Genomic DNA, 25974 nt, shown 5'->3' with positions numbered 1-25974 from the left:
TCACAATTACTACAATAGTATCACTTCATAACCTGAATTATTGCTTTTGCCTGCGAGAGCACAGCATTGTAAATAATACGGTTGGCTTGTTAGCATTCTGTGATTTTTAACACATTTGTGTATTCCGTGAGTTTACAATTTTTTTTTTTTGCCATAGACTTGACTACGGAAGGACGTGTACTTCTAATGTTAAAAAGGAAACGACAGCTGCCATTCCTGTGAGATATAAGAAAATATTAATTTTTGTCAGTATATGCCCTTGTAAGAAAATGAATCTCGTGTTTTCTGTATACAAGTGCATTTGCCTAAGGGGAAGGATAAAGGAGAGGGGTTAATGCATTGTTATGATCACAAATAAAAAATTGATCTTTGATGTTATTTCTGAGACAAACAGTATTTTGACTTCTAGCTTTTTTTGGAGGGGAGGACGTGGAAAGCCAACGAATTGCAAATAATGGTTTATTATCCCCTGACCATGGTTTCGATATTTGCAAAATATCTTCTTCAGAAGTAGTGGCCTTATTACATCACATGATGCAATAGACACCATGAGATAAAATATTTGCGTAAGTTGCATGTACTTTATGTCAGAGACTAAGACCAAGCAATAATAAGCCTTTATTTGCAACTGGTTGGCTAGTTTTTTCAATCTGTTCTGCCTTTTAACACCTTGTCAGTCCATATCAGCTGACAATTAAGATCAAACCATCCTGTTCTATATACCTACTCCAGCGACAGTTTGGAATTACAATCACAGTTCAGAGATAGACAGTATATAATCACAAAAATGTATGATATTCACTCCACCATCTGAAGAGATGATTGCAGTAAGAATTACAATGCTGATTGTTTCTCAAACGTGATGGTAAAGATGGAAAACCTGCAAATAATCAAAGCAAGTCAGTACGTGCACATTGCCAACTATGTAAAGTCGTTGTCTTTGCTTGTTTCACTGCTTGTATTCTATCCAGGATTTTTCAGTAGTGTGTTGACAACTTTGCTATTATTTTAAGTACTAAGCACAGAATAGGAACAGGATAAACATAATTAAACATACAGTCTGTAAAATGACAGTTCTATCACAGAAATATTACAGAATTCTAAGAAAATAAATATTGCATCATGCGGAGATATTCACATCCCCCCCCCCCCCCTTTTTCATCTACTGGAACTTCAAAGAATAATGATGAAAACTCAGTTAACTGATAAAATATATAAGAACAAATATATATTACAGAAAATAAGAATATAACAATGAAAACAATCAATTATTGATAAAATTATTTAATTGGATAGATAAAAAATCACTCAATTAGCAGTGGCAGAACACACACATAAAAGGCTATGGTGACCGTCAGACAGAAGGGTTGAAGGGGAAGGAAGAAAAATGAAGGAAAAGAACTCAAGAGGTCTGGGAAAAGGGATGGATTTCAGGAAACTCACCCAGAATTGCAGGTCTCAGTCTTTCCTTCTCATCCTGTACGGTAAGTCTCTCCTGACCCATGGTTCTGAATGACTTTCCTGAAATCCAACCCCTTTTCCTACACCCTTCCAGTTCTTTTCCTTCACTCTTCTTCCTTCTCCTTCAAGCCTTCCACCTGAAGAAGGAGCCACTGGCTCTGAAAGCTTGCCAATCACAACAGTCTTTTGTGTTCTGCTGCCACTTAGTGAGTAGATTTTTTATCTATCCAATTAAGCAAATAGGAGTAGCTATTTAATAAAGAGTCTAAACCAGGAACAGTCCCACATCAAAAAATATGAAATCGGTGGAGAAGAATATTTCACGCAACTGCAGTACCAACAGGTAAGAGTATTGTACTGCTTCCTGCTTAAAGTTTTAACATGAGTAGCTATTTAATAAAGAGTCTAAACCAGGAACAGCACCACATAAAAAAATATGAAGTCGGTGGAGAAGAATATTTCACGCAACTGCAGTACCAACAGGTAAGAGTATTGTACTGTTTCCTGCTTAAAGTTTTAACACACATAAATTCATGTAAATGCACCTAGAGCAGACGATATGTTTTAAACCCTGATGCAGCCTGCCATGAATTCCTCACCTATGTCAACCTCTTCATCTCAGAGTAGCACTTGCAACCTATGCCCTCATTTATTTGCAGGGCGAATTCCAATCTCTGTCTTCCTCTACAGTTTTTACTTTCTACAGCTCCCTCTAGAGCCACGGAAGATATTCCCTGATGTCTTAAAAGAGGTCCTACCATTCTCCATGTCAGTGTTTTCCATATATTCCTTTCCTCTCCATTTATGTGCACGACCTCCTCATTCTTTACCCCATCAGCATTTTTCCATAGCACCATATCTCAAATGCTTCAATTCTCTTCTGTTTCAGTTTTTGCACAGTCCATGTTTCTCTACCATACAATGCTGAGATCCAATTGTACATTCACAGAAATTTCTTCCTCAAATTAAGGGCTATGTTTGATACCAGCAGACTTCTCTAGGCCAGGAATGCCCCTTTTGCCAGTGGTAGTCTGCTTTTGATGTCCTCCTTGCTCCATCCATCATGGGTTCTTTTACTGTCTACGTAACTGAATTCATTAACTTCATCTACTTCATGACTATCAATCCTAATGTTCAGTTTCTCGCTCTTCTTGTTTCTGCTACTTCTCATTACTTTCATCTTACCCCGATTTACTTTCAATTCATGTCCTATATTCAGTAAACTTTTCATTCAATTCAGCAGATCTTCAGATCTTAGCCTCATAAAATTATTTACAAAAGGAAAGCTATAAATTATTTGTAACTTATGTCCACTCTCCCCCCCCCCCATGAACCATGGACCTTGCCGTTGGTGAGGAGGCTTGCGTGCCTCAGCGATACAGATAGCCATACCGTAGGTGCAGCCACAACAGAGGGGTATCTGTTGAGAGGCCAGACAAACGTGTGGTTCCTGAAGAGGGGCAGCAGCCTTTTCAGTAGTTGCAGGGGCAACAGTCTGGATGATTGGCTGATCTGGCTTTGTAACATAACCAAAACGGCCTTGCTGTGCGGGTACTGTGAACGGCTGAAAGCAAGGGGAAACTACGGCCGTAATTTTTCCCGAGGGCATGCAGCTTTACTGTATGGTTAAATGATGATGGTGTCCTCTTGGGTAAAATATTCCGGAGGTAAAATAGTCCCCCATTCGGATCTCCGGGCGGGGACTACTCAGGAGGACGTCATTATCAGGAGAAAGAAAACTGGTGTTCTACGGATCGGAGCGTGGAATGTCAGATCCCTTAATCGGGCAGGTAGGTTAGAAAATTTAAAAAGGGAAATGGATAGGTTAAAGTTAGATATAGTGGGAATTAGTGAAGTTCGGTGGCAGGAGGAACACTACTTTTGGTCAGGCGAATACAGGGTTATAAATATAAAATCAAATAGGGGTAATGCAGGAGTAGGTTTAATAATGAATAAAAAAATAGGAGTGCGGGTAAGCTACTACAAACAGCATAGTGAACTCATTATTGTGGCCAAGATAGACACGAAGCCCACACCTGCTTTAGTAGTACAAGTTTATATGCCAACTAGCTCTGCAGATGACGAAGAAATTGAAGAAATGTATGATGAAATAAAAGAAATTATTCAGATACTGAAGGGAGACGAAAATTTAATAGTCATGGGTGACTGGAATTCGGTAGTAGGAAAAGGGAGAGAAGGAAATGTAGTAGGTGAATATGGATTGGGGGGAAGAAATGAAAGAGGAAGCCGCCTGGTAGAGTTTTGCACAGAGCACAACTTAATCATAGCTAACACTTGGTTCAAGAATCATAAAGAAGGTTGTATACAAGGAAGAACCCTGGAGATACTAAAAGGTATCAGATAGATTATATAATGTTAAGACAGAGACTTAGGAACCAGGTTTTAAATTGTAAGACATTTCCAGGGGCAGATGTGGACTCTGACCACAATCTATTGGTTATGAACTGTAGATTAAAACTGAAGAAACTGCAAAAAGGTGGGAATTTAAGGAGATGGGACCTGGATCAACTGAAAGAACCAGAGGTTGTACAGAGTTTCAAGGAGAGCATAAGGGAACAATTGACAGGAATGGGGGAAAGAAATACAGTAGAAGAAGAATGGGTAGCTTTGAGGGATGAAGTAGTGAAGGCAGCAGAGGATAAAGTAGGTAAAAAGACGAGGCTGCTAGAAATCCTTGGGTAACAGAAGAAATATTGAATTTAATTGATGGAAGGAGAAAATATAACAATGCAGTAAATGAAGCAGGCAAACAGGAATACAAACGTCTCAAAAATGATATCGACAGGAAGTGCAAAATGGCTAAGCAGGGATGGCTAGAGGACAAATGTAAGGATGTGGAGGCTTATTTCACTAGGGGTAAGATAGATACTGCCTACAGGAAAATTAAAGAGACCTTTGGAGAAAAGAGAACCACTTGCATGAATATCAAGAGCTCAGATGGAAACCCAGTTCTAAGCAAAGAAGGGAAAGCAGAAAGGTGGAAGGAGTATATAGAGGGTCTATACAAGGGCGATGTACTTGAGGACAAAATAATGGAAATGGAAGGGGATGTAGATGAAGATGAAATGGGAGATATGATACTGCGTGAAGAGTTTGACAGAGCACTGAAAGACCTGAGTCGAAACAAGGCCCCGGGAGTAGACAACATTCCATTAGAACTAGCCTTGGGAGAGCCAGTCCAGACAAAATTCTACCATGTGGTGAGCAAGATGTATGAGACAGGCGAAATACCCTCAGACTTCAAGAAGAATATAATAATTCCAATCCCAAAGAAAGCAGGTGTTGACAGATGTGAAAATTACCGAACTATCAGTTTAATAAGTCACGGCTGTAAAATACTAACATAAATTCTTTACAGATGAATGGAAAAACTGGTAGAAGCCGACCTCGGCAAAGATCAGTTTGGATTCCGCAGAAATGCTGGAACACGTGAGGCAATACTGACCCTATGACTTATCTTAGAAACTAGATTAAGGACAAGCAAACCTACGTTTCTAGCATTAGTAGACTTAGAGAAAGCTTTTGACAATGCTGACTGGAATACTCTCTTTCAAATTCTGAAGGTGGCAGGGGTAAAATACAGGGAGCGAAAGGCTATTTACAATTTGTACAGAAACCAGATGGCAGTTATAAGAGTCGAGGGGGCAAGAAAAGGAAGCAGTGGTCGGGAAGGGAGTGAGACAGGGTTGTAGCCTATCCCCGATGTTATTCAATCTGTATATTGAGCAAGCAGTGAAGGAAACAAAAGAAAAATTCGGAGTAGGAATTAAAATCCATGGAGAAGAAATAAAAACTTTGAGGTTTGCCTATGACATTGTAAATCTGTCAGAGACAGCAAAGGACTTGGAAGAGCAGTTGAACGGAATGGACAGTATCTTGAAAGGAGGATATAAGATGAACATCAACAAAAGCAAAACAAGGATAATGGAATGTAGTCGAATTAAGTCGGGTGATGCTGAGGGAATTAGATTAGGAAATGAGACACTTAAAGTAGTAAAGGAGTTTTGCTATTTGGGGAGCAAAATAACTGATGATGGTCGAAGTAGAGAGGATATAAAATGTAGACTGGCAATGGCAAGGAAAGCGTTTCTGAAGAAGAGAAATTTGTTAACATCGAGTATAGATTTAAGTGTCAGGAAGTCATTTCTGAAAGTATTTGTATGGAGTGTAGCCATGTATGGAAGTGAAACATGGACGATAAATAGTTTGGACAAGAAGAGAATAGAAGCTTTTGAAATGTGGTGCTACAGAAGAATGCTGAAGATTAGATGGGTAGATCACATAACTAATGAGGAGGTATTGAATAGGATTGGGGAGAAGAGAAATTTGTGGCACAACTTCACTAGAAGAAGGGATCGGTTGGTAGGACATGTTCTGAGGCATCAAGGGATCACCAATTTAATATTGGAGGGCAGTGTGGAGGGTAAAAATCATAGGGGGAGACCAAGAGATGAATACACTAAGCAGATTCAGAAGGATGTAGGTTGCAGTAGGTACTGGGAGATGAAGAAGCTTGCACAGGATAGAGTAGCATGGAGAGCTGCATCAAACCAGTCTCAGGACTGAAGAGCACAACAACAACAATGTCCACTCTTGAGATGGAAGAATCAGGGTGCCTGAAGTGCAAAGGGCTAGTAAAACATAATTGAAATTAATATAGTAAATGCCTTAGAATAGTGGGGAATCATTCTGGTTATTATGCCTCTAATTCATTTAGCTTCTGATATTAACACAATGGTGTTTGCTCTTGGCAATCTGATGATAGATGAGAGCAGGGCACATATGACCGCCAACTCCAGCAGCTCAGGCCAGAAAGGCATTTCAAGCATTTCAATTGGTTGGCAATCACTTTTTTAAGTTAAACAAGTTTCACCACTTCTTGTCATTTAATTTCTTCCTCGGTGGTTTGGCAACTGCAGTTTGCTTACAAAAATTTTGCTAACACATTGCCCTCTTAACTGTAACTGCTCTTATGCCACACTGTTTCCATATTTTCAATATTCTTCTCCAATGTTTATGAATTGAACATGTTCTGTCTCCAACAACTTATTTTTTCTGATTTTACTGAATAGTTAATGCACACTGCGTGAAGAGTTTGACAGAGCACAGAAAGACCTAAGTTGAAACAAGGCCCCGGGAGTAGACAACATTCCATTAGAACTACTGATAGCCTTGGGAGAGCCAGCCCTGACAAAACCCTACCATCTGGTGAGCAAGACGTATGAGACAGGCAAAACACCCTCAGACTTCAAGAAGAATATAATAATTACAATCCCAAAGAAAGCAGATGCTGACAGAAGTGAAAATTACCAAACTATCAGTTTAATAAGCCATGGCTGCAAAATACTAACACGAATTCTTTACAGACGAATGGAAAAACTGGTAGAAGCCGATCTCGGGGAAGATCAGTTTGGATTCTGTAGAAATGTTGGAACACGTGAGGCAATACTGACGCTACGACTTATCTTGTGAATAGATTGAAGAAAGGCAAGCCTACGTTTCTAGTATTTGTAGACTTAGAGAAAGCTTTTGACAATGTTGATTGGAACACTCTCTTTCATATTCTGAAGGTGGCAGGGGTAAAATACAGGGAGCGAAAGGCTATTTACAATTTGTACAGACACCAGATGGCAGTTATAAGAGTCGAGGGGCAGGAAAGGGAAGCAGCGGTTGGGAAGGGAGTGAGACAGGGTTGTAGCCTATCGCTGATGTTATTCAATCTATATATTGAGCAAGCAGTAAAGGAAACAAAAGAAAAATTCGGAGTAGGAATTAAAATCCATGGAGAAGAAATAAAAACTTTGAGGATCGCCAATGACATTGTAATTCTGTCAGAGACAGCAAAGGACTTGGAAGAGCAGTTGAATGGAATGGACAGTGTCTTGAAAGGAGGGTATAAGATGAACATCAACAAAAGCAAAACGAGGATAATGGAATCTAGTCGAATTAAGTCGAGTGATGCTGAGGGAATTAGATTAGGAAATGACACACTTAAAGTAGTAAAGGAGTTTTGCTATTTGGGGAGCAAAATAACTGATGATGGTCGAAGTAGAGAGGATATAAAATGTAGACTGGCAATGGCAAGGAAAGCGTTTCTGAAGAAGAGAAAATTGTTAACATCGAGTATTGATTCAAGTGTCAGGAAGTCGTTTCTGAAAGTATTTGTATGGAAGTGAAACGTGGACGATAAATAGTTTAGACAAGAATAGAATAGAAGCTTTCGAAATGTGGTGCTACAGAAGAATGCTGAAGATTAGATGGGTAGATCACATAACTAATGAGGAGGTATTGAATAGAATTGGGGAGAAGAGGAGTTTGTTGTACAACTTGACTAGAAGAAGGGATCAGTTGATAGAACATGTTCTGAGGAATTAAGGGATGACCAGTTTAGTATTGGAGGGCAGTGTGGTGGGTAAAAATCGTAGTGCCATACCTTGCAACTATACCACATAAATAGTTGATGAAGATGATGACAAACTTACCTGCAGATGTTGTGTGTGTCACTAAAAGTCACCCTTGGTCCAGTTATACCACGCACTCTTAGTGATGCTGAACGTGAGGGACCTGTGCGTGGTGAGCTTTCAAAGCTTGCAGAGCTCCCATTAGCAACCAAAATAACAGCTGCATCATCTGGGCTAATGAATTACAAAATCATTTTCAAAATCCAACACAAATAGATGAAAAATATTGATTAAATTATAAACAAGATTTATTCATTTTGACATAAAAATTTTTCCAAGGTATCAAACACAAGGTGATATTTAAACTGTTAAGTCCTTCTCTGGTGCTCAAAGAGAAATGGCACTACTGGTTTTATTAAATAAGAAATTGTTATTTTATGACCTTATGAGTTCAATTCCACATACCACAAATTAATGGGCTGTAAATGGAAGGATAATTTGTCTGAAACAGTTATGTTTACTGACATTAAAAAGCTGCAACGAGAAACAATGCTCGTGGCACTACAAGCAATGTGCAGAGGAGAAACTATCAGGCAGCATAGGAATGTATCCTCTTTTACAACTTATTTATATCACTTATTCTTTTTGACATTTCTTAGAGCTTTTTCAAATTCTTGGAAGAGGAAAATTTGATTCTGAAAGCAATAGCAATGTGAACAATGTAGCATTTGTGATTATTCTGACTTGTCCTATGTATTAGATGCCACATATGAATAAATAAAGAATTGTAAAGCTACTGATAAGTAGTGTGTCACAAACAATTTTAATAAATGTTTACTTGAAATCAGCAGTTCTTAATGGAACAATGTGAAATCAAATCTTTTTATGAAAGTCATGTATTTTGGTAATTTCCTGAAGGTAACTGTTTACTAATATAGGCAACTGATAGTTATTTAATGTTGAAATTGGATTTTCAATTTTCTTCTCAAGGCTGAGATTCACACATCACCTTAAAGTGAACATTCATTACCTGACAAATGAAGTTGTGCCCTAGATGTGATGTCAGATGAAGCCATCCAATGACAGTATTATTCACCAATGCCACTTTTCCCCACACTTTCAGACACCAAATCATACCAAAATTGACATGTTTTGGCTGGCTCTGAGCACTATGGGACTCAACTGCTGAGGTCATTAGTCCCCTAGAACTTAGAACTAGTTAAACCTAACTAACCTAAGGACATCACACACATCCATGCCCGAGGCAGGATTCGAACCTGCGACCGTAGCGGTCCCGCGGTACCAGACTGCAGCGCCTATAACCGCACGGCCACTTCGGCCGGCGACATGTTTTGGAGAGACCTTTAATGCAGTGCATCAATTAAACTGCATATGTTTTTAGTATGTGAGGATGAATACATAGATCAAATACTGTACTGTACTTAGGCAAACACACAAAACCAACATAGTACTTGCTCGGTTTGAACTATCACCCAACAACACCATAGGGCACATGATGTCATACATCACTATCCTCATATGATGCATGAACGCATGCATGCTTGAGAAGTACGACAGGTTCTTATGAAACAACTCAAAACCAAAATAGCAACTTTCTACCTAACCTAGACTTGGGCTATCATAGCATGCTTCATTTCACAAAAGAATAAAGATAATTTTGAGGGAAATAAAATCTGGTGTCCTGGCAGAAAAATGTCCAAATGACATGATATGTACTTTGCTGTGATTGTTGACAGCAGCAAACTGAGCAGTGCCATGTTGGTTTACATGCTTACGAAGCTGGAGCGCTGTATTTGGTGGTTTTTGTATTTATAAATGCACACTATGAAAATATGCAATTTGATTGATATATCACACTGCTGCTCTCTCCAAAAAGTGTCATTTTTGGTTTGTTTTCTTGTCTAAGAGAGTAGGTAAATGTACACCAACAGATAAAACTGTTAGCTCTATTCCAAGTCAAACACCTTGACGAGGCTTTACTATTTATATTTGAATGGCTGTTTTGCAGAGAAATTTAAAACAATATTTTAATTTTTGATGCATGTATTCTGCTTCCTATGTGTACACATTTGTTTCATATGTTTCAATCTCTGCTAACTGAGCTCTTTGATGGTATGGGACCATTTTTCTTTTCCTGTCTTGTTTCTCCCTGAAGACCACTTTTTGAACTTTGTTCCTAAATACATTCCTGTCACCCCAAGTGTCAATTATGTTTATGTTTGTTTCTCTGAGGTCATTTGATGTGTGTGTAAACCAATGCTGATTGTCCTTTCACCTTCATCAACCTGTCATCATCCATTCTAGCCAAATGTTCCAAGAATGACCTTCTTTTTTGCTTGGGGCGTAGTATGTTCTCTGCATGTTCGTAGATTTCTTTGTTAGGTCATGACCTCTTGTTTACTGCTTCTGTTGCCCTTAGGTCAAGTATGTCTAGCAAACCGGGTATGCGGGCTTCCTAGACACTACAAGATTGACGATGAGGTTAACGAATACCACAGCAACAACCCAGAGCCTGGCTGCCACAGTTTTGTTTGTTGTGGGAGTTTGTGTTCTGCTAGCACCTTAATTCTTCGTTATCTTTTCTTTGTAGGGGTGTGTTTACATGTTTTAACATGATCTCTTACAGTGTTTTTTCTATTCAATGTTTTCAGGTGGGCATTGCAGAAATTTTCTTTGCTTGTGTGCTTACTTTTATTGCTTGCATTATCTGTTTATTGCATTTGCCTACTCCAAAATGAGGAACCCATCTCTCCCACAGCCTGCTCAGGCACCTCAGCTGCAAGCGATTAATGCAACGCAGCTAACACAGATGTTTCAGTTTCAGATGCAGCTGATTGAAACCCTTTAAACACGGTACAGCAGTTATTGGCGAAACACACACCTAACACAGCCCAACAAGCAACAACTGTAGCTCCAAGTGCCATACCGCCTTCTCACCAGGTTAACGAAAAAGAAGAGGAATGACTCGAGTGTTTGCAACAGTATGAAGCTCACATCATTGCTCTTGAAGTATCAGCTACTGTGAAACTACATTACTTTTAGTCAACAGTACGAAGTGCAGTCTTTCCCCGCATTCAGAAATTGTTCCCTAATGCCACTTTGAGTGAATTGTCCTATGATCAGGGTATAGGGTCTCTAACTAACTATTATGACCAACAAGTGACTGTGGTGACAGCTAGGTACCAATTCTTTAGTTGCAAGAAAAGGTCGGATCAAAATTATCATGAGTGGGTAACAGATTTACAGAGTATGATGAGGAAATGCAAATTAAAATGTGCTTGTGGTGCTTTATATTCAGATTTTATGTTAAGTGATGCGATTGTGTACAATGTAACTGATTTCAGACTCAGAAAACAGATTTTGAAACAGTCAGATCCATCATTTCAGCACATAGTGCAAATTCTGGATCAGTGCGATTCAGGTGCCATAACGGCCGATAAATTTGAGCAGCCACCAATTTGTCAGGGTAAGTCGTCCCTTGCTCACGACTGGCCCAGAAGGCAGCAACAGCAAATGCACACCAAGTCGCGTAAACAGTTCTCTGAACAGGTGAATAGAATTACGTCAAGCACTCGGTGCTATTCACAGCACAAATGCCAAGAGTGCCCGTTGAGACAAGCACAGTGTTATGGTTGGCACAAGAAGCACCGCGCACAATCTGTATGTTTGCAATGAAACAAACATAATAATTCTGCCCACTCACACAATTCTCGTCACAAGGCCACGTAATCAGTGCAGTGTATTCAAAGCCTGTTGCAGGCAGTTTCTCCTGTGCTATGCCAGTCCAACAAACTTTTTTTCATTTGCATATTAGTGGAAAATGTGTGAAATTTCAGTTGGACACAGTGTCTCTGTTACATTACTGAAGCATAACACATATGAACTGTTAGGCTCCCCATGCCTGTTTGAAACTAGCGTGCACCTGACGGCTTAAAATGAACAAGGCATTCCCATTCTCAGAAAATGTATTTTGCCCGTCATGTATTGCTTGCATACGTGAACTGTGACTTTCACTGTGCTACAATCACGTGCCTGTGAGAACACATTTGGCCTTGATTCGTTTGATTTGTTTGGCTTTCGAATTCAGGACAATGTGTTGCCAGTGATTGCATTTGGCCTTGATTCGTTTGATTTGTTTGGCTTTCGAATTCAGGACAATGTGTTGCCAGTGATTGCATTCAATACCAAAGACAGTGTAGGGCAAGTCTACTGGTTTTGCTCTCCAAACCTTCAGGTCGCATTCGCCTCCATGTTGACTTTTAAGTCTACAGTCAACCCACAAATTGTGATTGATACTTACCCACTGCCACACCCAAAAGATCTCATGGACAGATTAGTCACTGGTCATTACCTTTTGAAAATTGATTTGCACAACGCATATCTTCAAATACAGCTAGATGAAGAATCTCACACTATGTGTGTTGTGATCATCATTTGGGTTGTTTACATATTTGTGTTTGCCTTTTGGCAGTGCTTTCACACCTGCCATTTTCCAACGGTATTTGGAACAGCTAACTGCTGAAGTACCAAACTGTTCAAAATATTTGGACAATATTGTAGTAGCAGGTCATACACCTGAAGAACATATCGCAAATTTGCATGCTTTGTCAAGCGCGTTGTCTGATGCGGGACTAAAGTACAGACTGGACAGGTGTGATTTCTTAAAACCTGATTTGCAGAATCCTGGTCATGTCATAAACAATAAGGGTGTACATCCTCTTCAGTAACATATGTCAGCCACACGTGACCTGCCAGATCCTCGCAACATCACAGGATTGCAGTCAGTATTAGGGAAAATGAATTATTATATTCAATTCATACCCAATGCTACACAAATTGCAGCTCCATTGCATTGCAACAACATCCCCTTTGTTTAAACTGATGAGGGCCATGTAGCTTTTCAAAAACTTAAAGCTGCATTGCTCAGTGATCGAGGCTTGGTTCACTTTGATCCTGATGGACCAGTTGTGTTGCAAGTTGATGCTTCCTCTTACAGAATCAGTGCAGTGCTTTCGCACAGATTTAGTGTTAAAGACAGGCCTACTGCTTTCGCATCAGAAGTGTTGTCCAAAGCTAAGTGTAACTATTCACAAACAGAGAAAGAGGCATTGGCTATTGTGTATGGTGTCACCAAATTTAAAAACTATTTTATGGCAGATAATTCGACTTTGTAATGGATTACAAGCCATTGCAGTCCTTGTTTCATCCGATGAAGCCAGTTCCTGTCCGAACTGTCCAAAAATTGCACAGATGGGCTTTATTGTTGTTTCAAAACCAGTATGAGATTGTGTATTGTCCGACAGCTCAACATGGTAATGCGGATGCACTTTCACATCTTCCCATTGGCCCTCATGCAGACTTGGACGCTTTTGCTGCATCTTCTTGTCACATCCATGCTCACGATTCTGAATTGCTTCAATCCTTTCCTCTGAACTATAGGAAAATTGCACAGGCCATGGAACCTGATTCATATCTGAACATTTTGCTAAAATACATTTGCACATTTTGGCCTCACTCATTGCATAGCATAAAGAACTCTGTAGTGCGCCAATACTTTGCACTTCGGCATAGCCTTGCTGTACAGCAATGTGTAATTCTTTTCAAAATGAGAGTTGACTGTCACATCTGTTGATCCCCAGGGCTTTACAAAAAAGAAGTGTTGCAGTTACTTCACCAGAGACACTGGGGGACTGTTTGTACAAAACAGTTAGCACATCGACACTGTATTTTGCAGGGTATGGACACCCAAATAGAACAGATTACATCACAGTGCCATGCATGTGAGGAAAATCAGTCTGCTCCACCAAAAAAATTTTCTGCTTGGCCTAAGTTGCAATCAACATGGTAACGTGTGCACATAGACTTTACGGGACCTTTTTGGAACATTTGTTGGTTGATTGTGGTAGACTTTCATAGCAAGTCTCCTTTTTCCATGCCAATGAACTTGGTAGTGTCACGCAACACAATTCAGGAGTTGTACTCTATTTTTTGCCTTGAAGGTTTGCCTGAAGTCATAGTGTCGGACAACGGTCCTCAGTTCATGTCAAATAAATCTGAAACATTCTGTGAATGCTATGGCATACAGTGTCTGACAAGTGCACAATTCCATCCACAATCCAGTGGCAAAGCGGAACAATTTGTCAGAATCTTCAAGCAGCAGATGGCCAAACTTCACATTGCACACACCAGGGATCAAGCACTGCAACTGTTTCTTGCCTTCTATCATTAGCACCCATGAGACGGACCATCACTGGTGGAATTGCTTTATCGAAACTGCCATCGGACACTGCTCCATCTGCTCCACACTCCTCAGCATCCAGTGCCAAAGGAAGGTTGCAAGTGGCTTCTTCAGGCACAGACAAATTGCAGCACTGACATCACAATCAAATTCGCCACTGTCATGTACATGGTAATCCTTCTGTATCTATTCACCAAGATTCACAGATCCCGAGGACAGTGCAGCCACAGATGCCACCTGAAGGTGTCATCACAGCACCGCGGGACGACTTCATGGAGATGGTAACATCGCCTTCTCTTGTCCTACCGATGGAGCTGGACCCTCCCATGCCGCAGCGGCCAGCATCTACCCTTCCGAGTGTTTTTCAGGGGACACTTCCACCAGAGCGAAGGTCAGATGATGGGGTACAACCGGAAATCTGATGTCCCCTGCAGCCACAGCTTCCGGTCCAACAGGGCATCAATGCTCCTACCTCCCCTCCCATTGTCATGCTACATACACAATGATGGTCTGCTGCTTTGAAGGGCAGGAGGGGGAGGGAGGAATGTTACAGTGTAAAGTCAAGCCCTGGCACACCAGTTGGGAATGACAGGGAAGAGAAGGCTGGGAGAAGAACTCGGCCAATTGCACGCTGACAGGACTTCCCTCCAGCACAACAGCGGCCCCTATGTCAAGAGGACATAAGCGCTGTGACCGACTGGTCATGGTCCACTTCAGCTTCACAATTAGCCACTTGGATAACAGTGTCAATGTTAGACACTTCAATTGTTTCATATACTGCCCTTTGCTTGCAACACATCTGTGTGATAGCCAAAGTTAAGTATTGTATTTGATTAATTGTAATAAAACTCATTAATACGGCTTGTTTGATTGTTTGTCTAGTGAAACAAGTATGTAGGCTTCATTCACACTACAAAAATAAAGAATAAATGGTACTTCAAACTAGCAAAAAAATCTGAAATTGGCAGAAAATAACACTGAAAGTGGTAAAAAATAACATTGAAAGCAGCAAAAAATAACACTGAAAGTGGCAGAAAAATACAGAAAGGAGAAACTTTTTTACCTTAACGTAAAAAATTATTACTAACAAGCACTAATGTTTTATTTTCCATGCCTGTTTGCAGACTTTTACACTGTCATTTAGCTATGTCATGTAACATTATTGAACTCATTGCTTTAGTAAGTGTTCACTGTATGTGTAGAAGGACAACACTGTCTCTCACACCCTTTCATAAAAGTCCATGTTTCTCACATATGAAGAAAATTATGGTACAACTGGTGCAAACTGATCATCAATAGGCTCTGAGAAAAGTTCAGTAGACAGAAACAACTACTTTGGAATAAGTGTACATGATTATTGATTCATTACTGACAGTATAATGCAACTTTCATAAGCTTTCAGAGTCAGTGGCTCCTTCTTCTGGCAGAAGTGTTGAAGGACAAGGAAGAGGGGTGAAGGAAATGGACTGGAGAGGTTTGGGGAAATGGGTATAGTTCAGAAAAGTCACCCAGAACTGGGTAACAACTGAGACTTACCGGACGGGATGAGAAGGTAAGTCTTTATTGATCCGGGGTTCTGGGTGACGTTTCTGAACTGTACCCATTTTTATTGATACAGGAGAACACAAATCTGTTACTTAAAAATTATTTTTTCAATGTAGGTCAATGGTTACTTCTTGCTCTGTGAATATCTCAAACATTGCCACATTTCCTGAATTAAAATATGTTTTGTACAAATTGCTGATAATACTACTTCAGTGCAGTCTACCGATAATTTATTTAAGTCTAAACCAAACATGCAGTTGTTCCTCTTTGAAAACATTTTATAGAACAACTGTATATTGATGTACAAATTGTTAATGCAATTGCAGCCCTGACATCTCAATGTTTTGATTATTGGCAGACAAGTTATTCCACTCATCACTGACACTTCCAGAAGTATGTTATTTTTCTTCCAAATCTTTCTTTATAATGACAACAGCAAAAACTGATTTAAAAATGTTACATTTCGAAATTATTTCTGCTCACAAATTACCTGTCTGTCTCCACCTGGTGCTCTGGTGTAGGAGATGGAACAATGAATGATCGAGAGCGGTAGGTACTTGCTTTTGACCCAAGACCAAATTTGCCTTTAATTGATGATGCTTTCACACTCTGCCTCCTTAACTTCTGTATCATATCCCTGTAAAAATGATATTTGTAATAATAATTATTATTTTCAATACAAAATCTGGAAATACAATACATTTTGCTAGATGCAAAGGTATTGACACTGATTTACCCATCTTCTAAACATCCATTTTTCATTATATTTATCTTATTCTTTTATTGGCAATGACATAATGTGAGAAATAGTTTTTTCAATTAATGATTAAAAAGTGATTTCTCTAACTAACTCAGTTGATAGAGTAGAATGGTGCCGATAACAAAGTGAGTGGAAATAGATAATCATCACACACACCAATCAGGCTCCATTTTCAACCATTTACAAAACCTAAGTGGATTCAAATAGTTTTCTACTGCAACATTAAAAACAAACATGCCATGAAGCTTAACTGATTGTCCAGGCCACAGTTTAATTTAAAAAGTGTAATAACCTAAAATTAATCAATACAGTTACTGCAAATACAGACTATAACTTTGATATGATTCTGAATAATGTGAAAGAAATGTCTTTTATGTAAGTCACTAGAAACTCTCATTGAGGTAAAATATAGAATTGAGTAGTTTACATTCCAATGGTACACAGTCTTCTGTGACTCAAAAAAATCTACATAAGGTCATCACATATTAGGTCTGCTTAGATACCTTCTGAAATCCTTGAAAACCATTGCTTCAAGTTCTTGCAGTCTTTTCATTTCTTGTTCAATTGTACCATGAGAAGCACCCAGTGATCTTAAGTCATTTATTATTTTTGCCTGCTCATTCATCTCCTTTTCTATTAACTTCGACCTTTTCTTAGCATCAATTGATGGGTCGAACACAAATGCAGGCAAGCTGTCAGTTAAATTCCGACTTCGCTTGAGAGTTATGCTCTCCTAAATGAAAGATAGTACATATGAGCAGACAATTATAATAGATAATAGATAATAACTACATGTAAAATACTTATCTCAACAGTAAATAAACCTCCAACAGTAGAACCATTTTGATTAATTAAGCTTAATAATAAAGCAAAGTTCTTGGTAAGTCTCCTATGAAAAAAAGCTAAACAGCCAGTGTATCAATAATAAAGTAACACAGAAGTTGCTGAAATTCTGAAAATTATATACTTATTTGCAATACCGCTGATCAGCTCACATTACTTGAACATAAACCCACTATCAACTACCTAATGGGCCCCCTCTCCACCCTTCGGCTTCATGACTTTTTCACTTGCTAAAATTGAGAGAAAATGTAGTGATTCACAGTGAGTCAAGACTTACAAGTGAAGCTGTATTTCCATCAACCTGATCAGTTTCATCACTGTCATAGCTTGTTGCATTTGCTTCATCTTCTTCTTGTGAGCCTGTGAGCATTGTTAATGTATGTCCCAATGCTGACAACTGTTTTCCAACATTAACGTCAAGATGAATATCTACACCTTCCATTTGCCACTGCACATTTAAAAACCATTTTGCATTCTCTGAAACAAAACGAAAAGAATGGAAATGTAATTTCTTCTCAAAAATGTTTAAACTTATGTTATAGATTACACTATACACGCATTTTATACTGTCAACTACATATACAGTGGCATTAGGGAACTTTATATATACAAATACTGATCAAATTACTTATTTTCCTTCATGTGGAACACTGCTCTCAACTGAAAACAGCTCATTTAAGGCATTTTATGATTTGCAGTATGTTCAGTTCTGAAACCATTTCTCTAAAGAGCATAGGAAAATAAACACACCAGTCCTGCAATCCTTGTGGACTTACTGTAGTAAATGAGATAACACGAAGGGAAAAAAAACATAAAAGAAGAGACATTATTTACCCTACAGACATTGTTACTACTGTTGAACTGAAATAACAATCAGAATCAATGTTGTGCATCAGCCTTTATTATTGTTTCAACACACTATATGCTTCACTTGTGCAATGGCGTAGCCAGCACACACAATTGGGTGCTGCCTCCAGTCCTTTGAATGGTTATATTTTTATACACGGGCGTAGAATTTCCTGGCACTTCAGAAAATGAAACACACAGAAGAAAACTCCTTTTGGAAAGATTTTTGATGAGCAGCAACATGTACGCTGCATTACAAAAGTACATGCGGCTTATGATTAATTCAGAAATCAACTTACAGAGTGTGTTTAAAAACCAACAGGGATGTGCATCAAAATCATATGAGTAATCGATAGACCAATGTGCGCTGGATGCTAGGCGCTTTGTGAAACAAGGTATTTTCTCCTCAAGGATATGAATTTGCCTCCCCCCCCCCCCCCCCCCCCCCCAAGATCCGAGCCTAATGCACATACGTGAATCTGGCAGCTTGGGCGTGGCAGAAAATTTTTCCTGGTTGCATCCAGCTGCTTGCTGTGACTGCTTAGACAGCCAACAGCCACATTTCTGTAGCCAGAAACTGGAGAAGGTACTACTCACACATCACTCAACTGCGCATGCGCATGAGCCCACTCGTAACTGCTAAAATGAATCTAATGTAAACAGTGGTGACGTCACGCTCATCGGAGGCAATTTGTTGTTATGAAGCATCGCATAGTCTTCCTAAAGCCTTTGACACATTTTGCTGTTGGCAAACGCTTGTATGAGCACTGTGTTTTGTTTTGCATATGGCACATTTCCTTTGCAATTTATGTTTTATTTTCGTTTCCCCCCCCCCCCCCCCCCCCCATTCATGTTTTATTGTTGCAGTATTACTCTGCAGTAGTGGGTTACAGTAATATCCTTTGTTTGAGTATTGATTCGTCGTACAAAAATTTAACTGAAAACTAAAACAATGAAAAATTCCCGGAATTCTACAAAATTCCCGGGTTTTTCCCGGTTTTCTCCCAAATGAAAAAATTCTACAAAATTCCCGAGTTTTTCCCGGATCTCCCGGTCATCCCGGGTCATATACACCCTGATTTACCACCTTAAGTTGGACCATGAGGCACCGAACACCACTAAAATTGTATTTCTAACCCTTTCATGAGATGTTCAGTTTCAAAGAATGTATTCATTATTTTGGGACAACCTGTAATCAGAGCCATTCATTTCCTTCTGCTTTCTCAGTAAGGCCATCTCAAAAAGCAGGAGGAACTTCCAGATGAGAATAGTAACTATATACCAAAATACCAAAATACAATCAAAATGATACATAAGCAAAAAGTACAAGAAGGCAATAAAGTTTGGTACATTGGCTACTGGTGTAAACACCTAAATAGATGAAGTAGTTAAAATATATCACAGCAGATGGCATCTACAGATAGTGTGTAGAGAACATGAGTTATCTTGAGATCTGTTCATAATGCTTGGCACACAAAACAGAAGTAAATCAGGATCAGTCTGCAATGTGATAGAGACACTATCCATTCAGTTCAACTGATCTTCCAAATTGTTTGCTGCCTCTGACAAAATTACAGTACCATCGATACATCTTAAAGTGTTAATTCCTTTCTCTTAACTTTAATGCCTCTTCCAAATTTCTCTTTACTACTTGCAGGCATTTGCAATGACGAAAATGTCTCTGTGCAGAACTATAGGAGGGGCCTTCTCTTTCATTCTTGTCGTCCAAGTCCATGTCCTATAATTTTTTATCCTCTTCTTTTCCCAACAATCGAATTCAAGTCCCCCATTACAATCAAATTTTTAGCTATGTTAACAAACTGAATAATTTCTTTTATCTCATCATTCTTTTTTCAATCACTTCATCATCTGTTAAATATTAGAATATTTAGGGAAAATTTAGAGGAAGAATATTCTAGATGAGAAAATTAATTCCTTCTTAGATATCCTCTCTATAAAACTGAAAACATTATACAGCATGCCCCCATACAATGTGAAAATCCATAATATTGTATAATCAATTAAATACATGAAAACGGTTCGACACAAAGATTGAGTACTTTGTAGTACAGCTAATACTGGTAACTTCTTTTTGTAGTGAGACATTGCTTACATAAAATTATGTCTTTTTCATGGCATTAAAATGTTTTTGGAAAGAGCAGTGCAGTTATATAAACATTTATACAAAAATTTCACTTCAAAAATTTACAAAATTTACATCACTTTAATTATCTCTTCTAAGATCTCTGCATTTCTGTACAGTAAGATTAAAAAAGTCACAAGAACTGATCACATAGCAAAGTACTTGTCTCCTTTTGTGTGTTATTTGGGAGGCCAACATGTTGTCTTATCACTTTGCCAACATAGTTTGAGCCTTCAAATGTTGCCTTGTTTTACTTAAATTATGCACGAATCCCTATTTAGCTCATGTGTTAATTATGAGGTGAGTAAACCTGATCTGAACAAAAACACTTCTAAAAGTGTGATTTATCATATTTATCAGATGTATCACTTGTTTGTGAAACAGTGCAGCCACTGTGGAATGCCTATCAAATATGAAACATTCCTCATCATTAAGAAAGTTGCAGTTGCCAAAAGAAGTTACACAAGAAATTAAAGAATTAAAATAGTTAGTGTTATCACAATAAAAGCTTAAGATGTCATACCACTGCCTTGTTTCTGTGCAATTGTGCGACTGCAGACTTCATAGGTTCCCTCAGACACCACACACAGATTCATTATAGTGCTGTCACTCATATCAGGCTTCCAGTCATCAAGGCTTGTTTCAAAATCATCTGCAAAGCGAAGACACAAGCCCACAAATCGCCCTTTGCTCACAAGTGAACCAGAGCTACAAGCTGAAATGCTTGTGCTTTCTAGAGTCACCACTACAGCTCCTCTTGAGTCACCATCATACAATGTGCGGTTCATCCCCCAAGAAGTCTGTAAAATAAAGAGTATGCATTGTAAAACATTGGTTTCTTTTTCAATTAATGTTTTCTGACAAATGTTTTAAATTTTTTTTTTTATCAATAATCAAATGAGAAAATTCTTAGTACTTGTACATGAAGTATATGACATACAATTTAAGATTACTTCATTCCAATAGGACAAGATTGGATGAGGAGAAAAAGTATAAGAAGAAGATAACTATGGCAGGGCCAGCATAAACTAGTAAGAACTCTAGGCCTTAGCTATGTGATGTGTTATACAGAGTTACATACTCGTCAAGGCCTGCCAGAATTACAAACTACATAATGATAGGTGTCAGATGATTTAAAATTATGCTGTAGTGTCAGTTTTACAACCATATTCTTTAGAAATTCAAATCTGAACAAGTAGATATTAATATAATATTATACATTTCCCCCCCCCCCCCCCCCCCCCACACACACACACACACACACACACACACACACACACACATTACTTCAGAAGTTTAATGACATAAAACTACTGACCATGTAAAGTATACTTAAAGTTTCAATAACTAAAGGAACTGGAAAATGGTTTGCTAAAAATTGAGGACTTTTTCCTAGCACCAGTTGCATACACTCTTTAGGCATATAGGGCATCTCTCCTATGAGGCCTTTCTCTCGTGTTTCTTCAGATATTTTCAAATCTGTTTTTTTTTTTTTTTTGTTTGTATAGACACAGTCAGCTGAAATAAATACTGCACATCAAGTATCGTGGGATGCTCAATGTCACTTTGTTTCCTGTGACTAATAATATTATTATAGTATTATTATTATTATTATTATTATTATTATTATTTCTTTCTTGTCTCAGACGTTATGTCTGGTTAAAAATGGAAGGTGACGCGGAACTTGATCAAGCGTGACTTCCTTTTAACTGTACGGTATATGTTACATTGCATTTAGGAACTTTCGGGTAATTGAACAAGTGTCAATAATTACAGATTTCTGTAGTTGTATATATAAGTTTGGATGTAGCTGTATTGCATTGATGTGCTGGTGGATATTGTGTGGTATGACTCCTGTAGTTGATAGTATAATTGCTATAATGTCAACTTCATCCTGATGCCCCATGTCCTTGACTTCCTCAGCCAGTTGGATGTATTTTTCAATTTTTTCTCCTGTTTTCTTTTGTATATTTGTTGTATTGGGTATGGATATTTTGATTAGTTGTGTTAATTTCTTCTTTTTATTGGTGAGTATGATGTCAGGTTTGTTATGTGGTGTTGTTTTATCTGTTATAATGGTTCTGTTCCAGTATAATTTGTATTCATCGTTCTCCAGTACATTTTGTGGTGCATACTTGTATGTGGGAACATGTTGTTTAATAAGTTTATGTTGTAAGGCAAGCTGTTGATGTATTATTTTTGCTACATTGTCATGTCTTCTGCGATATTCTGTATTTGCTAGTATTGTACATCCGCTTGTGATGTGATCTACTGTTTCTATTTGTTGTTTGCAAAGTCTGCATTTATCTGTTGTGGTATTGGGATCTTTAATAATATGCTTGCTGTAATATCTGGTGTTTATTGTTTGATCCTGTATTGCAATCATGAATCCTTCCATCTCACTGTATATATTGCCTTTTCTTAGCCATGTGTTGGATGCGTCTTGATCGATGTGTGGCTGTGTTAGATGATACGGGTGCTTGCCATGTAGTGTTTTCTTTTTCCAATTTATGTTCTTCGTATCTGTTGATGTTATGTGATCTAAAGGGTTGTAGAAGTGGTTATGAAATGGCAGTGGTGTAGCCGATGTATTTATATGAGTGATTGCTTTGTGTATTTTGCTAGTTTCTGCTCGTTCTATAAAGAATTTTCTTAAATTGTCTGCCTGTCCATAATGTAGGTTTTTTATGTTGATAAATCCCCTTCCTCCTTCCTTTCTGCTTAATGTGAGTATTTCAGTTGCTGAATGTATGTGATGTATTCTATATTTGTGGTATTGTGGTCGTGTAAGTGTATTGAGTGCTTCTAGATCTGTGTTACTCCATTTCACTACTCCAAATGAGTAGATCAATATTGGTATAGCATAAGTATTTATAGCTTTTGTCTTGTTTCTTGCTGTCAATTCTGTTTTCAGTATTTTTGTTAATCTTCATCTGTATTTTTCTTTTAGTTCTTCTTTAATATTTGTATTATCTATTCCTATTTTTTGTCTGTATCCTAGATATTTATAGGCATCTGTTTTTTTCCATCGCTTCTATGCAGTCGCTGTGGTTATCCAATATGTAATCTTCTTGTTTAGTGTGTTTTCCCTTGACTATGCTATTTTTCTTACATTTGTCTGTTCCAAAAGCCATATTTATATCATTGCTGAATACTTCTGTTATCTTTAGTAATTGGTTGAGTTGTTGATTTGTTGCTGCCAGTAGTTTTAGATCATCCATGTATAGCAGATGTGTGATTTTGTGTGGGTATGTTCCAGTAATATTGTATCCATAATTTGTATTATTTAGCATGTTGGATAGTGGGTTCAGAGCAAGGCAGAACCAGAAAGGACTTAATGAGTCTCCGTGGTATATTCCACGCTTAATCTGTATTGGCTGTGATGTGATATTATTTGAATTTGTTTGGATATGAAGTGTGGTTTTCCAATTTTTCATTACTATGTTTAGGAACTGTATCAATTTAGGATCTACTTTGTATGTTTCCAATATTTGTAGTAACCATGAGTGGGGTACACTATCAAAAGCTTTTTGGTAATCAATGTATGCATAGTGTAGCGACCTTTGTTTAGCTTTAGCTTGATATGTCACCTCTGCATCTATTATCAGTTGCTCTTTACATCCTCGTGCTCCTTTGCAACAGCCTTTTTGTTCTTCATTTATAATTTTGTTCTGTGTTGTATGTGTCATTAATTTCTGTGTAATGACTGAAGTTAATATTTTGTATATTGTTGGTAGGCATGTTATGGGGCGATATTTAGCTGGGTTTGCTGTGTCTGCTTGATCTTTAGGTTTCAGATAAGTTATTCCATGTGTAAGTGTATCAGGGAATGTGTATGGGTCTGCAATGTAACTGTTAAATAATTTATATATAAAAACAAAGATGAGGTGACTTACCGAACAAAAGCGCTGGCAGGTCGATAGACACACAAACAAACACAAACATACACACAAAATTCAAGCTTTCGCAACAAACTGTTGCCTCATCAGGAAAGAGGGAAGGAGAGGGGAAGACGAAAGGAAGTGGGTTTTAGGGAGAGGGTAAGGAGTCATTCCAATCCCGGGAGCGGAAATGACTCCTTACCCTCTCCCTAAAACCCACTTCCTTTCGTCTTCCCCTCTCCTTCCCTCTTTCCTGATGAGGCAACAGTTTGTTGCGAAAGCTTGAATTTTGTGTGTATGTTTGTGTTTGTTTGTGTGTCTATCGACCTGCCAGCGCTTTTGTTCGGTAAGTCACCTCATCTTTGTTTTTATATATAATTTTTCCCACGTGGAATGTTTCCTTCCATTATATTGTTAAATAATTTAGTTAGATGTGAATGTGTTGAGGTGAATTTCTTTAGCCAGAAATTTGCTATTTTATCTTTTCCAGGGGCTTTCCAATTGTGCGTAGAATTAATTGCTGGGTGACTTCATGTTGCAAAATTATCACTTCAGGCATTTGTGATATCATCTTGTATGTATCTGTTTCTGCTTATATCCACCGTGCATGCCTGTTATGTTGTACCGGGTTTGACCATATGTTGCTCCAGATGTGTTCCATGTCTGTTATGTTTGGTGGATTGTCTATTTTAATGTGTGTGTTATCTATTGTCTGGTAAAATTTCTTTTAGTTTGTGCTGAATGTTTGGTTTTGTTTCCTTCTATTTTCACTTTTTTTGTATATTCTAAGTCGTTTGGCCAATGCTTGTGATTTCTGCTTCTTTTCATCTAATTGCTCTATCCCTTCTTGTTGTGAGATTTTACCTAACCTTTTTCGTTTTTTTTCTGACATTTCATTTCTTATAAATTGTGTTAGCTGTCCGATGTCTTTTCTCAGTTTTTCTATTCTGTTCTGTAGCCTGTGTTGCCATGCTGGTTTTGTGGGTTTCTTCTGTGTGCTGGTTGGTTCTGATCTCTGCCTAGTGTGTATACTTAGTGTAGTGAGTGCTCCTATATAAACCAGTAGTTGTAACTCTTCCATAGTTGTGTTTTCATTTATTTTGTTGTGTATGATTGTATTGATAGTTTTTATTGTTGTTTCGACTTGTGGGTTATTTGGCGGTCTATGCAAGAATGGTCTAATGTCTGTATTTGTGTCTTTGTATTCTATATATGTCAGCTGAAATTTTTCTTCTATATCTAACATGTGTGTCACTTCGTGTTCTATTTGTGGTTGTTCTGGTGGCTGTCTTAAGATTTCGTTTTCCTCTGACTGTTTAACTGATGCGTGTTGTTCTTTGTTTGTTTGCTCTGGGATGTTTGAGTCCATTACTGTATTTTCTTCTTCTTCTGATTGCACATTATTTTGTTCCAGTATTTGTTGTACTTGTTGTTTGATGTTTTCTAATTCTGACTGGGGTATCCTGTTATTTTTAATTATTACACGGATCTGATCAGCTAGTCGTTGTTCTGTTAAAAATTTTAATTCTGGGTATCTGGTAATAAATGTTGTGTATACTTGTGATCTGTATCCAGTTGTGTTGGTTCCTAGGTTTGTTGCTTGGTAATAACAGAACATCAGGTGTCGATTAACTTCATCTGACCATCTCATCCTCTGTCTTTGTTTTCCTTCTAGGGTGGTTGCAGGAAGCATATCCTGCAAAACACCTCTATTTGGATTTCAATCATTTTCCAGTTGGCTAGCAGTGTCGTTACCATTGTGGGCGGGCATAGGGTTCAAGCGTCATCCCCGACCATGACAGCGCTTGTCCGAG

General features: G+C 38.3%; 1 protein-coding gene across 1 annotated transcript in view; it reads right to left on the bottom strand.

Moving 5' to 3' along the window:
* The window catches only part of LOC124777437 (transmembrane protein KIAA1109 homolog), a 527366-nt gene that overhangs the window by 93981 nt on the left and 407411 nt on the right, over nucleotides 1-25974 (bottom strand). Inside the window, exons 65-69 of the mRNA XM_047252842.1 lie at nucleotides 20803-21079; nucleotides 17568-17767; nucleotides 16951-17180; nucleotides 16178-16324; nucleotides 7965-8117 (exon numbers count right to left, since the gene is read on the bottom strand). Coding sequence (XP_047108798.1) covers nucleotides 7965-8117; nucleotides 16178-16324; nucleotides 16951-17180; nucleotides 17568-17767; nucleotides 20803-21079 — 1007 coding nt within the window. The remainder of the gene's footprint in view (nucleotides 1-7964; nucleotides 8118-16177; nucleotides 16325-16950; nucleotides 17181-17567; nucleotides 17768-20802; nucleotides 21080-25974) is intronic.

The sequence above is a fragment of the Schistocerca piceifrons genome, chromosome 2 (genome assembly GCF_021461385.2).
Source record: "Schistocerca piceifrons isolate TAMUIC-IGC-003096 chromosome 2, iqSchPice1.1, whole genome shotgun sequence".
Taxonomy (NCBI): domain Eukaryota; kingdom Metazoa; phylum Arthropoda; class Insecta; order Orthoptera; family Acrididae; genus Schistocerca; species Schistocerca piceifrons.
Note: the sequence above shows the minus strand (reverse complement) of the source record. Positions and strands in the feature narration are given on the sequence as shown.